This window comes from Uloborus diversus, chromosome 9, assembly GCF_026930045.1.
Source record: "Uloborus diversus isolate 005 chromosome 9, Udiv.v.3.1, whole genome shotgun sequence".
In the NCBI taxonomy this organism is placed as follows: Eukaryota; Metazoa; Arthropoda; class Arachnida; order Araneae; family Uloboridae; genus Uloborus; species Uloborus diversus.
In genome coordinates, this window is record NC_072739.1 from 120,590,456 (window position 1) to 120,605,625 (window position 15,170).

The following is a 15,170-nucleotide window of genomic DNA, read 5'->3' on the forward strand; positions in this document are numbered from 1 at the left end:
AAATTTTTTCCAAAGACATGCAAGTCAGACCTGCATGAAATTGCTAAAACTTCTCATGCAAACAACAAGTCAAATGATTAGGAAGACTTGTCAAATACCAAGTGAAAATGTTCACCCGGCATTTATTAAATATTTAGTTTATGATCCAACCTTCTTTTCACAACTCTGAGACGAACTTATTTTAATTCAATTCTCGGTATATCAAGTCAACATTCCTCGCCAATTTTATTAAATTATGTGGCACCCCAATTCGTTGACAACTTTATGATCCATTTCGGCGAATGTGATCCATTTTAGACACACCGTATGTTTTTTCAACCTCTGTCTTCCCATACCACTGCTATTTTAGTCCGGAATAACTTACCCGAGAGTTCTGGGTTTAAAAGTCTTTTAGCTCAGCTCGCGATATCTGTTGACATTTTTTTCTTCGCCAATTTGGAAATGTTCCCCCCTCACGTTAAACACTGTTTCCTCGACTCGTGGCTTGAGCGGAGTGTCGTTTCTGTTTACAAAAATGCCTCATATGAAAAATTGTTTCGGCACATATAGATTATATTGAATTAATTTTATTGGATGAATTACTTTCACACGATCTGGCAGGTAATGTGTTAATGTCAACTACGTATTTCAATCTGAAATTTATGTGCATATCCATTAATCTCAGGTAGTGTGTGTGGGTATTTTATTTATTTATTTATTTATTTATCTATTCATTTATTTACTTATTTATTTATTCATCTATTTACTTATTTATTTATTTATTTATATATTTATTTATTTATTTTTATTTTTTTATAATTTCATTTGTCTTATTTTTATTAAAATGTATTTGCGATTTTTTTTTTCATTTCATTCATGGAACGATGTCAAGAAAATAAATGATTGCAGTAATTTTTTGCAGCAAAACTAATTGCTTCCTTTTTTTATACGTTATTTATTATTTAACAACCTTGTGAAAGGGAACCCCGTGAAATAATATTGAATGATATAATGTTCTTAAATCAATGTAAATATTTAAAAGAAACAGGTAGTTTAATTCCGAAGGAATTTCTTTTGGATTTGGAATACGAAAATTTAAACATTGCATTCAAACTCTGAAGATGATGTAGTTTACATCGTTTAAGTAATAAATTAATAATGTTATAAAATATTTCTCATTTTTATAAGTTTGTTTATCGATATTAATAATTCAATTTCATAGCGTTAAAAATTCCTTGAACCAAACTAAATAAATATGTCGCCTTACTTGACACCAAACTCAAAACTTAAGACGGTTTCCCTGTCTGGTTTTCTCAAATGACTGTTATTTATTTCAGGGAGCTGAAGTAAAGATAAACTTATGCATATAAGTGATGATTCATAAACATTTGCTTAGTAGTTTTGCTTTTTCTGTGTTTTTAAAGCAAACAGCAGAATATCATCGCCTCAGAGCAACAGTAGGACATCTTAGTGTTATTACTGGAATTAGATGTTTTACTGTTGCTCTGAGGCAATGGTATTTCAAAATAACGCAACTAGTGGGAAAATGTTTTGATTTATTACACGTGCAAAAGTGAACGATTCTTAGCATAAGCTTATAAGTACATCGTATGTTCTTTGTAAGTGCTGATGTGGTGTAATTGGCGCAAAGATTTATGTGTTTAAGTTTTGAGCTCAGGCAAATTCTCTTTTTATCTAGTAATTTTAAAGAAAATTTTTAAGAGGCAGAAAGGAGGGATGTTTTTGAGGTGAGTGGAGCGATTGAGCAAAAATGACGCAGACAAGTGAGAACGATGCATACCATGAAAAGTGCCAAAAGCATTTGAAAAACCGCGTTGTGCAGTCCTAGTTCAGATTAAGCACCCAATAGAGAGAGCACGGGATTGTTTTTAGGTGCCAACGTGGAACAGGTTTTTATTTGATTGTGAAGTGATATTCTGTCGCTCCCCCGCAAAGTTTAATGAGTTAAAATTGCTGTTCACCACTTTTTGACTATAAATGCTTTTTTTTTTTTAACTTAAGTTGACATAATTACCTCAATAACCAAAGCTCGCCAATGGATTAATGTACTTAGAAACAGGAAGACCTATGAAATAACGAAAAAGAAAGTGATAGATCTTCGTGGAGATTTTCTCGTGATTCCAAAGGATGGTCACTTTATCTACTAGAATAATTCCTCTTAGAATCCGTGTCAATCTACTCGGAAGGATTCTACTTAACAGAGCCTCAGTTTATTGTTTGATGCATCGTATTCTTTATTTATTCTGAATGCCCCTACCACAAATTGGCCGCTGTTGTTACTCGCTTTAAACTCATTGACTCGACATCAAGAAAGTTCTTGATAACCTTGTTTCCAAGTTCGATGACATTCATTGCGTCTATTGGTCCCCTGGCTTAGCCATGTGCAATTCTATCTTGGAAGGTACCTCAGGGTACTTGTAGGGGGGGGGGGGTAAAGCCCTAAAGACATAGGCCCCGTGTAATGACAAAAAACGAAGGCGTGATTTTTCCCGAATAGGAGAAACGTATTTCTTTTTTAAAGAATCTGATTCAAGGATAAAAGCTATGCTAAAAAAAGCAATCGAAATAACATGCTACAAGTAATTAACTAAATTTTACTGAGAAAATAGCAATATTTCTCCATTTATCATTTAATATTGTGCAATGTAACAGAAAACTGAATTGTCCAAATACATTCATACTGGAGACATAAAATGCTCTCAGTTATTAAAAAAAAATTTAACGCATTTTAAGCCTTTTAACTTCAGTAAATAAAGTAATTCGAGGATTGAAACTATACATGGAATAAATCAAAAAAGCATTCTGAAAGGAGATTGGTGTAAATACTTCTATGCTGTTAGTTTTATTCGACATAAAACAAAAAATACATTTTTTTTTCAAATAATCTTTTTAAACTGGAGGTAAAATCGATGTACAGAAAATTATATCGTTGCTGTATACTGCTGTCTTGTGACTGATAACATAAAAATAATTGAGGAAAAAAATTTGACTTTTTGACAGAAAAAAGTAATTAACCCTTATTCGAACATACAAGTAAAAACAAAACACTAAAATAATTCTGAAAATGAATGTATTTTAACTTAATTTCAAATTTGAAGCGAAATAAAATAATGCGCTTCATTGTTTAACAGAAGCGTAATTTTTTAACGAAATAAAATAATTTTTTAATGGTAAAAGAAACAAAAATCAAAATAGAGGAGGAGAATAACTATAGGTTTGCACCACAAGACGGATCAGTTTGCAGAAAATTTTCATCATTTTTGATTTTTGGCTGAAAAAAACTTTTAAAAAATATAATGATGCCATTTACATGAGCATAATGAAATTAGAATGTTTTCAATAGTGTTAATTTTTTAAAACGGTTTTTCTACAAAAGAATTTCTGTTCGAAATATTTACAACCTTAACCGATTTGGAATGAAAAAGATAAAACTTAGGTAATAATTTCTCAAATAATTTAAAACCTAAAATTTTGAACAATTTATTGCCGAATACACTTGTACTGAGAGTTTTATTAGCATAAATCTAATCTGCAGAAATTATGCTTTTATATAAGGAAGAAAAAAACAACTTTTTATAGGAAAAAGTATTTTTTGTGTAGCCTGAAACTAAGCTTTATGTAAAAAAAAAAAAAAAAAAGAAAAAAATTCTGTGGAAAAATTACTTTCATGTAGCCTGAAATTCAGCTTTATGAAATGAAAATAAAAATATTTTTCTACGGAAAAACATTTTTTTTGCCAGAAATTAAGCTTTATGTGAGTAAAAAACTGCCTTTTTCTGTAGAAGAAGCATTTTCGTCTAACGTGAAATTCAGCTTTATGAAAGGAAAAAAAAGTTCCGTAGAAAAAGCGTTTTCGTGTCCAATAAAATTAAGCTTTGCTAGTGGATTTTTTTTTCTGTGGAAAAAGCATTTTTGCGAAACCTGAAATTCAGCTTTGTGTAAGGAAAAAAAAGTATTTTCCTATACAAATAGCATGTTTTGTCGCCTTAGACTAAGCTTTATGTAAGTAAAAAAAGACTTTTTTTTCTGTGGAAGAAGCATTTTTGCGTGCCGTGAAAGCAAACTTTATGTAACCGAAAAAAACTTTCTTTTGACGAAGCACTTTCGTATCGAATAAAATCAAGCTTTACTTACGGAAAAAATGATTATTCCTGTGAAAAAATCATTTTAGTGTAGCTTTAATGAAACTTCAAGTACGAAAAAGAAGGATTTTTCATTGGAAAACACAATTTTGTGTACCCCAAGGTAGATGTTTGATTATACTACGGATATTGATATGAAAACCTTGAGAGTAAACAACGTAGAAAGGCTATAGAACGTAATGGCGTAGAAACTAAGGAGGAATATGTCACTATGAAATCACTTGTAGCTGGATGCAAATTCCTCGCTTTATATCCATCATTTCCTGCTTTGGCTCTGCTTATCACACAGTTAGTTCTCATTGGCCCATTATGAAGAGCTATGTAAACAGTGTTTACTAAATCTTGGCTATTCATCTATATGCGAGTCTGTATGCTACTACTATAAGCTGCTTCAAATGGAAGCTCAGTCAAGATTTGACTTTAAATAGCGTTCTTGAGTCAATTAAATTCGATGCACTGTACATGTAGCAAGCGATTCAAGCGGCAATAACTTCTACTACATAAATCGTTACTCTAATTATCTGCTGCTCATCCCTCAGTTGGTGAGGTGATTTATTTTGTTATCGTAAGTAGTGCGTACTGCTTTAGATTGTAAGCATACTATTTATTTTTTGCTTTTTTTTTACTCCTTTTTTATTTTTTCACAAAAAAAATAATCTTGAAAATGACATTTTTACCGATTGTGACATTTGACTGATTTGACTTTTAAAATCAATCTTTTTTTTAATTACTCTTCTGATTAATCAGGATTATTTGACTGAAACTATGCTCTTTACAAATGAGGCAGTGAGAAGCAAAGGGATGTAAGTGGCAAGATTAAAAATTTGGAGATAACCGATACAAATAGTAGGGGAACCTCTCCTCTGTTTTGGGGCAAAATATAGTACTAGTAGCCCTGGTAGGTGCTGCCGTGCAGCATGATATAGGAAAAAAATTACATGAAAGCCTACCTATGATGTTATTTTTAAAGTCGTTGCACTAAAAATTTGAAAATGTCCTTTTACATCCTTTTGCTTCTCACTGCCTCAAATGTAATATAGATTCTAAAATGTTTTTAATTAGTATTCATTTTGTATAAATATTATTGTACCATTATACGTTTCAGTAACATGTTCAAAATTGTACCTTTAATAACTTCAACTATGTCACGTTTCTCAATTTGTAATCGATAGTAAAATTGTTAATCATTATGCACAACATTTTTTCTTCCTGTTTTCGTAACTATATTTTTCAAAATTGCAATAAATGCCGCTGGTTTTCCGGGTCTTTTCCTTGTTTGGAAAACATTGGATAGTCACTTAGAAACTCCCACTAAACCGAGAAGGTCTTGTTGCTAATCGGGGAAGAGGTGAAGGATTTGGATAGGAGTAGTGCGTATGTATAACCATCATTACATTTCGTGTACATTCCACAAAATTTAACGAATAAAAGTAGAAAAAATTCCATTGGTCTAGTATTAGTTATCTATATAAATGTAAAACCTAAGCCGTGCTGTGAGCAATATGCACGTCATTAGAAAGTTATACAATGAGGCAATGAGCAGAGGGATGTAAGTGCTAACATCCCATCTCATTAGTTTAGGTTAATAAATAACTTTAAACAAGAAGTAAATTATTACAGAAGAAAATTTCGCATAAGTCTATATCGTGCTGTTATTCGTGCGGATTTCTTGTATAAAAAATACACTCTTCAGAAAACCAAATAAAGGTAAACAGAACACATTTTCCAATGAAAAAGAGCGAATTATTATTCAAAACTTCAAAATATATCTTTCAAAAAGAAGAAAATGCTGCAAAACTTCGGTAATTGGCATAAACACATTACATAGATGAATCCAATAACGTTGATAAATAGTTAATGTCAATGTTAACGGCATTTTATAGATCAGAAACTTTCCAAGAACTGCATATAAACAAACATTTTTTAATTACACAAAATATTGGGAATTCTGAAGAATGGCATTTTACACGAATAGTAACTATGTGTAAGGCTTTTTGTCTGAAGGAAAACAGAATGATAGTTAAGTGTTATTTACTCTAAATAACACAAAAAACGCAAGAAGGAGGAGGTACCGACTGTTACAAAAACCTATAGATAATATGTATAGTGTACACACTTTTAAAATAAAATGCATACATTATCGAGAATTGAACGTTGTATTCAACAAAAATTCTAATGCAGGTTAGCTCGTGACCTTCCACTGCATAGCTTGTCATTCACGTTACAATTGGACGGTTAAATAGACGCAGAGCTGTTCTTTGAAGCTGAAAATTTTGGATATGATATTTTTATTTGTTAAGTATTTTCTTTACTCTTTACTAATGATAAAGCTAAAAGTCTGTATGTCTTGATCTCTGTCTGTTGCGCGCATAGCGCCTAGACCGTTAGGCCGATTTTCATGAAATTTGGCACAAAATTAACTCGTAGCATAGGGGGGAGCACCTCGAAGCGATTTTTTGAAAATTCGATTTTGATCTTTTTGTAATCCAATTCTAAGAATATTTTATTGAGAAAATTATCATAACGTGGAGAGTAAATTACCATAACATTAACGACCAAATTACCATAACATGGGCGAGCAAATGAACATAGCATATTGGCAAGAAATTCATCATCCATCATTTGCAAATATATGTGAGAACCAAAAGACCTTTTAATGTTTTACTACGGGCAAAGCCGTACGGGTACCGCAAGTTAATTATGATATAACTTGCGTCTCAATTGACTCAGCACTATATTTAGAGAAATTAAATTCCAATTTGTTTACATAATCATAGTAGTGTTTGACGTTCAGTCCAGTTCCATCATTTCGAAAATTTCATGGGACAAAGGATAGACACTCAACATTTTTATAGGGGAAAAAAAAAACAAATTAAGCTATGTTTCTTAAATTCAGCAGGACAATATGCTGCCTAGAAAAGATAAAGCGCAGAATGTGCAAATTACTGCTTTACTGTACAAGCTTGCTTGTTTGATTTTTGCGGAAAAAAGAGCACCAGAATGATCAAAATCTAACATTTCATTGCTGTTAGTGGGGAATGCAACACACGGTTTTTTTTTTTCAAATAACTCAAAAACGAATATCGACAAATGCTGCACTTTACCTTTCCACGTCAGTATACTGCCACAATCCTGTAAAGGACGAGCACAGCAGACTTTGGCAAAAGAGTTTTCAAGCTCATTAAGCAAATCATTTGTTTCCTGTAGTTCAGAAAAATACCATAATATAGCTAGAAGCACTACTTATCCAAATCTTTGAGTAATTTACCTTCATTTACAGCAGATTATGTGAGGTAGTGAGAAGCAAAAGGATGTAAGTAGATATTTTAAAGCTTTGAGGGAAAAACGTGTTTGCAGTTCCAGTCATAGTTAGGCTTTCATTGAATTTTTTTTCTAAATCATGCTGTATCGCAGAACCTACCGCGGCTACTAGTACTATCTCTTGCCCTAAGACAGAGGAGAAGTTCACCCCTACTATTTGTACTAATTATCTGCAAATATTTAGTTTTGCCACTTACATCCCTTTGCTTCTCACTGCCTCAAATGTTCTCTTGTATTTAGAATGTACTCAGAGCTCTTGTACCACAAACTGCGCAGTTCTTACCGAATAGTCCTCCGACATATTAAAAATTCTCATATAGATAGTTTTCATTAACATACGTTATACCGGGATTTTTACAATGTTTTATTAAAGAAACGTACTAGATTTCCTCTTTATTTTATTGTAACTATTCAAACATACTTTTTTTTCTTAGGATGAAGCAGTGCATCCGTCGCATGAACAGCAACTAAATCTACTTCGAGAATCCCAGCTGAAATGCATTCTGTCTATTAACCAGACAACATATCCTCTTAACGGTAAGACATATTTTTCTGCATAGAAGTTTGAGTAATAAATTATAAAATCTTAATACTATGCCTCAAACCTGAAAATTATTGTTTTAACTTTTGACACCCTGCAAGATCGGAATGAAAGGTTGTATTTTTACCTTTATTATTATTCTTTAGTGATTTTTTAACGACTTTAAACCTTGACTTTTTTTTTTGATTTTTACTTGTTAATTAATGTATATTATTATTTTAATTATTGTTACAAAAATGTCTTACTTTTCAAAATGCAGAACATCCCAATTGTTTAATTAAGACACACTTGCCGTTTTGCTAATATACCATTTTTTCGTTCAAATAGTTAGTAAAAAATTCATAAAAAACCGAACAGAGATATTTTACACCTTGACGTCTGATTTCCTTCGTATAGCGCTAAAATATTTTTTTCCTTAGTTCATGATATTAATTATACACCTGTCGATCCAATTCGCTCAAAGTAAAATTTTATCAGTCCATAAAACTTCGTTTCAACTAGTAAAATTTTTTCTAGAGCTTTGTAGTAAGTAATAAAGGTTTCAATATGTTTTTTTTTCCGGAAAAATCATTAATTTTTCTCCATGACAGTAACTTAAATGTTTTCAAATGTTTCAAAATAGGAATAATTAATTACTTTCATATTTCTTCTCTCAATTTGTTGCAAGTATAAGAAATATTTCAGTTCTTCGAAAGCGTGTTTGATATTTCATGAAAAGTAACTTGTACGTAGCTGTATATGAAAGTTTAAAAATCAAAGGAAAAAGTTCACTTTTTGTTTCAAATAAAATAAATTTGTCTCTTATTTCTAGTGTTCTATTAATTGAGAAAGGCTCATTAGTGTAGTTTATGAGCAAGGTATATTACCATCCTCAGATATCCAAAATTAATGATGTTCGTGTTTGTCGTAAGATTTAAAGTTACTGATTAGTCTTTTCTCAATTAATTTCTACTGCCGTGCGATTTGATTAATTATTACTAATATTGGACTTTTCTTTAATTTTTATTTTGTTTGTTCATACATAGCACACAGAAAATATAAAGCTGAGAGTCATTTCCATTCAGTTAATTTTCATATAAAAAATTTAAACCCTGAATACCAAAATAACGTGATTAATTTATTCTTGGGGGAAGTTCTTGAATTCGCCAAGTACAAGAACAAATTTGTTCCTTTCAGTGGAGTGGACAGTAACAAATAGTATTTGAGAAGTAAAACTAATTTCTTTTCATGATAAATTCGGCGGTACGAAGAAAAAGGATGTAAATAATTTTTAAAGGTTTTGAATGAAATGTGTGCTAAATTCAAACTCTAGGTAAAGGCTGACCACCGATGAGATGGAAAGGCACACTTCCGGTTCATAAACGGAAATAGATGCATTTATTAGTTTATTGGGGTGGTGATTTGTTTGTAAAAGATTTGCACTTTTGTCTCTTAATTAATTGGACGCAGTTTGGTAAAAATGAAATTTTGTACACGGCAATAATTTTTTTAATATAAACTACATTCGATCTATTTTTTCACTACAAAAGTTGATTGACTCATTACTTTTTTACAACATAATTTTGAATTAACCATCTTGCTTTTACATTTCCAGACGAAATGATAACATTTTGATTCCTTGTTGTTGTTTCGGTAGACACTCATTTTGTTTCCCTTCATCTAGAATTTAGAGAGTGCAATAAATTAATAACGCCCTAGGGATATTATAAAACACGTGCATCAAAATCCTTCGCAATTTTCCTTTCTCTCCTACCACGTTCATTCGGTTGGAATAGTCCTAACTTGGACACTTGCCAGAGTCCACGTCTTCTGTGGTTAGACTGTATATGAGTGTATCAATTGTTTTTCTTCGAATGCTTTCTTTTGTCTTGATACTCTGTTTTCAAAGAGATTGCTACTTAAAGTCACTGAAACTATATTGAAAAACTATCATCTAGATCTCAGATTACATGCAAATGAATATGTGCACATGCAATTACATATTTTTGCTTAATTTGTTGTTAACACCTATAAGTGCATTAAAGCGATAAATTGTGAAAATAAATCCCTATCACTGAATGTTTTACTTAATTTTCTTTCTTTTGGGACATGTTTTTAGTGGGTTAGAGCGACCAATATCTTTGAGTAGCAAATCTACAACGCCATTTTAAAATGGTTTTTCAAATTTTTACTCATAAGCAGATCTAAAGCAATAGCGTGTAAGCGTTTGATTTATGTGTAGATGAAAATGCACTTTATTTGAAAACAGAAAACAAACAATGGAAACGTTTAATAATATTTCAAGAAAAAAGCAAAGGTTATCCAAAATTGAAAGAAATCGATAACTATCTAAGTAGCAGGGGCATGAATCTTCAAACTGATATTTCACAGCAGAGAACAAAGTTAAAAACTCCAAATACTGTTCAATAACATCTATAGCAGTTGAAAGGAGAAACTTTTCATCTGGATAAATGGTATTAAATGGCAAAAAGCGGGGGGGGGGGGGGGGGACCTGGAACAAGATATCGTGGTTTAGTCAAATAAGAAAAATAATCTGCACAAAATTGCAAATTACTTCATGCACATGTTTCGGGATCGCTGTCTTTTCACCCATAAGATTACTTATTTTGCAATGAAAAAAAGGTTCCTGGTAACCTGGAAATACAGGTATGCAGTAATCTGCAATTTTGTGCAACTAAACATTGTTGTTTTTTGTTTAACCTTTCAAGCACAAAGGTATTTAATCAATTTTTTTATCGTGTTTTGTTTCAACAAAAGTAATTATCGTTCACCCTTGTGGAGATAAATTTTAAACGATTATTTATACATACATTTACCACCTGAATAACAAAATGCAAACTGGAACGGTCGAACATATTTAATTTAAATGTGATCAATTTTCTTTATGTAAGTAAAAAAAAATAGTTCATATTTTTTTAGTTAAAGTAATGATGTTAGGTATTTTAGTGCATATTTGTTTATCTTTCTAAATGATTTTTAGTGAACATAATCCGGGCTGTAAAATTTCTGGCCAAGAGGAACTCTGACAGTTGATAAGTTCGAACAAATTGATCAAGAAGTCTACGCTTTAGAGAGACTTTACAATTTATGGAGCTTCGTTCTAGAGCAAGCTTTCTCTCAATAGAAGTGCAATAATTACCTCAAAACCCTTTTCTTTGGAAGTATTTTATCAATAATAGGCCGAAGAATAACTTCAAGAGAATATAATACATTCTCGGATTCGAGATCAGTGTAACTGAAAACGATTCTTATACTATAGGGGCTCTCCATGAATGATGTTACACTTTGTTTTCAACATTTTTTACCCTTTCCCCAAACCCCATTTGTCTCAAAGTGCCACATTTAACCTTGCCCCTTTTGTCACCTGTGACGCTATTTTTCATAAACAAATTTCTAAAAAAATGCGTTACTTTCTTCCTCCCCCATGCCACAAACTGGATACTTTAGGACAGATTCACTGGAATTAATCGCACTGAAGTGAAATTCCCTAATTAAAATAGGACAATTAATTCTCAAGGTTTTCAAGTAAATAACTTTTTTTTTTTTTAAAGAAAAATCTCAAAAAAATATATTTATTTGCTTTGTATTTTACGCAAAAAAAAAACAGAGTTAAATTCCACAGTAAATAAAAATCATTAGTGCTTATTTATGTATTTTTTTTAACGAGCTCCTCAAAATTAGGGGCAGATTTACGTTGTTTTTAAAAGTTTTTTCATATTCTTAAACATTTTTAAACATAAAACACTTAACAATTTTTTTTGCTATATTTGCTTGCTTAATATTTGAGAAAAACACAATGGTCGGTGATTTGGCACCAAAATAACTAAATCTTTAACGAGTCACAACTTTTTTTTCAAATTACGACCAGAATTAATTTCTAAAGCTTCTTACATGCCTTCTTTTTTCAACCGATGGAGTAAATCAGTACCAATTGAACTTTACAAACTTACTCTTTTAGGGAAAATTGCATAAAAAGTTGAAATTTCACATGTGTACTGTTCATTCATTGCAAATAAATAAATATATATTTCAATGAATGGGTAAATAAACAAATTGAAAAAGAGTATACGACTAATAAAAATCTTGTAAAGAATATGAGAAAGGTAAAGAGAGGTTTATTAGAAAATATGTGCAATATAAAACTCAAAACTCTCTAGAAATTATATCGACCAAAAGAGATGTTTCTGAACGTAAGGAAAACATAGAAAGATTTATTAGATATTAAGTGCAATATAAAATTAAAAACTCTACAGAAAAATATATCCAATATATCTAATAAAAAAGTTAGTGAAGAATGTGAAGAAAATGTAAAACGTTCTATTAAATACACTGTGCAATATAAAATTTAAAAAGAAAACTTCCCAGAAAAATAAATCCAATAAAAAAAGTTAGTAAAGAATGTGAAGCAAACATAAACATTTCATTAAATAATTTGTGCAACATAAAATTAAAAACCCTACCTTAAAAAAATCAGTAAAAAAATTTAGTAAAGAATATGAAGAAAACCTAGAAAGTTATTTTAGATAATATGTTCAACACAAAATTGGGAGCACCCGTGAAAAATTTCTCGCACGTAAAACAGTCGACCAGAGAAATTGCAAAGTTATTGCTCTCGGAAACTAGATACAGCCACTCTACCAAATGTGTGAGGATTATGTCCCTGACAGACAGAAAATACGTTTCGGATATACTATTACGAATAATATGCTAGCCTGGAGGCGTCAGCACTTTTCTCAAACTCAATTTCTGAGAAACTATTACTGATCTAGGTCAATAAAGCCCAATTGCTGCTTCTTTGTCTTTCTTTTCTTATGTGTTACATCCGTTATGTCTTTTAGTGTTCCTGACGTTCTTATGACATTTTATTGAACCAAATTCGGTCAGTCGATTATGAATTGATGTTAGAATCCTTATCTTCGGTAAATACAGGGTGGATCAAAAATGTCCTAACAATGTTAAACACATATAACTCTCGAAATAACTTATTTCTAATTTTTTAAAGATATATTTAATACATTTTATGGAAATTAAGGCTCTATATGTGGAATACGACTTTAGACAAATGTCCACTTCTTTGCTCTATGCAGAGATTGGTTCTTTTTAGTGCATTTTCGATTACTCCACGTAATGTTTCTGGTTGCAAACTCCGTATTTCGTTTCAAATATTCTGCTTCGACTGACAAATAGCCATTAGTATAGATGCTAATAGTTTTATTAGCATATGCTTTTTCTTCTAACTATCTTAATTTTTTAAAAAATGGGCGCAATAGGAGGTTATCTTAAATAAAAATGTTGGCAGTATTTTTTTTCTGCGTTTGAACACGTTGTTGTGTTCTTTATGATTCCATGGATTTCCAAGAATTCAATTGCAACTAGCAAAGGAAAAAAAAAATAGTTATATTAGGAAATAAAAAAGTTACTAAAGCTCTTATTTCACCCACCCTGTTCTCTGGTTATCTATATAGACACCTAACATATCCATTCAAGAACTATTTAAAAGACTTTCCCCCAGATTCTATGTCTGTTTATCATGACTTCGGAGAAACCTTGTTACGGTCCATTCCGTGAAAAAGTCAATCCTTTGTCCCAAATGTCGGGATTCATATTGCGATTTTTCATTGGAACAATATTATTTCACTAGTCCCTTGGACTTCGCTATAACATGATCCGACTTCATTGTAATGGTTTGTCCTTGGTTATTCACTTTCAAGCTGAGTGGTCCGAAGACATCGGCTGGTTTGAAACCACTGAGTTTTTGCAATGTGCAGTCTTTTCGAACACCAATTCAGTAACTGTAGACAAAGAAGTTGTCCTTGTTAAGCCGCTCCATCCTTAGTTAACTAAAAACAATGTGTATACTGCATTTCTGGATAGGTTCTAGATTTTTCCCTCTCCAGGAAACGACATTAATAGTGTAATGATGATATAAAATTCTATAATAAAGTAGGGGAAGGTGGGGTACCTCAGACCTATTTTCACTTTTCAATTTTTAATTTCATAATTATTTGCCAAATCTAAATACAAATACCTTTGGTTAAAATTTTATGATTTTTTACACAACATATAATTATCTTAAAAATTTATTTAACTTATTTCAATTACATTTTTAAGAAAAAACAGAAGAATGCAATTAGTACCGAGGTACACCACCGGTGGTGTACCTTGGGTCTTAGGATGGTGTACCTTGGACCAATGATTAACAGGTAAAGAAAACATGATTTTCAGTAAGAACATCACTTTTTATCAATCAGTAAACCACACATTATTTTAGAAATACATTTTTTATTTGTTTCAAAGATAAATAAAAATTTAGATCTTATCTTATTACGGTTCACTTTTTTAATAAAATGACCAGACGCTCTAGCTTCTGAAAACCATACTAACGATTATTTTTTTAAGTTACACTTATTTCTAACTAAGATTCTAATCGGATAAGTCAATTCCAAATGTTAACTCCTCGAGCTGCCTTTCAGGTCCACCAGTTAGTATTGGGTGTGGTAACTTGAATATGATATCCTTTTTGTCGACTTCATAAAGGGTAGGATCTTCTCTGGTGAACTTCTGACAGTTTGGATCTTTTTTCAGATATTTAACTTCATGTCCATCATCAGCAATAGAAATAATCTCTGCAAGAAAATATTTGAGTTTTCTTGCCAGCGAATTTCACCAATACAAACACCACCAATCTGAATATTGACGTTATCTGGATCTTCTAGCTCATTAAAATGATGATCTAAAATATTGGTATCCTCATATAAATCTTCAATATTCTCAAGTTCAGACTCTGAGGAATAATAAAGTTTTCTTTTAGCTGACTTGGTAGGGGTTTTACTGTCTTAGTTTGATTTACTTTTTTCATTGCCATTTTAGAATTTTCTATTTCAAGACGCTCTTTCTCGGGTGTGTCGGTCAAAATACAAGACTTTCTTTTAGGTCTCCCCCTATAAAATTGTTTTCTCGGTAGTGCCTTTGGATATGGCCTTATTTCTTCAGGAGTGACAATTCTTGGCAAATAAATACTAGCTTTAGATATTGACACACCAGTAAAATCATTCTGTGTGTTATTTTCTCGTTGCTTTTGCATTGAGAGATCAGTGACATTTTATAGGAGGACTAGTGGCACCCGCACGGCTTTGCCCGTAATAGAAAAATTAAAAGGTCTTTTG

At 31.5% G+C, this 15,170-nt stretch overlaps 1 protein-coding gene across 1 annotated transcript in view; it reads left to right on the top strand.

Annotated features, from left to right (window-relative positions):
* The first annotated feature begins 471 nt into the window (after positions 1-471).
* LOC129230463 (secretin receptor-like) overlaps positions 472-15,170 on the top strand; it is a 53,197-nt gene continuing 38,498 nt past the window's right edge. The window contains exons 1-2 of the mRNA XM_054864864.1: positions 472-600; positions 7,898-8,000. Coding sequence (XP_054720839.1) covers positions 574-600; positions 7,898-8,000 — 130 coding nt within the window. The 5' untranslated portion in view covers positions 472-573. The remainder of the gene's footprint in view (positions 601-7,897; positions 8,001-15,170) is intronic.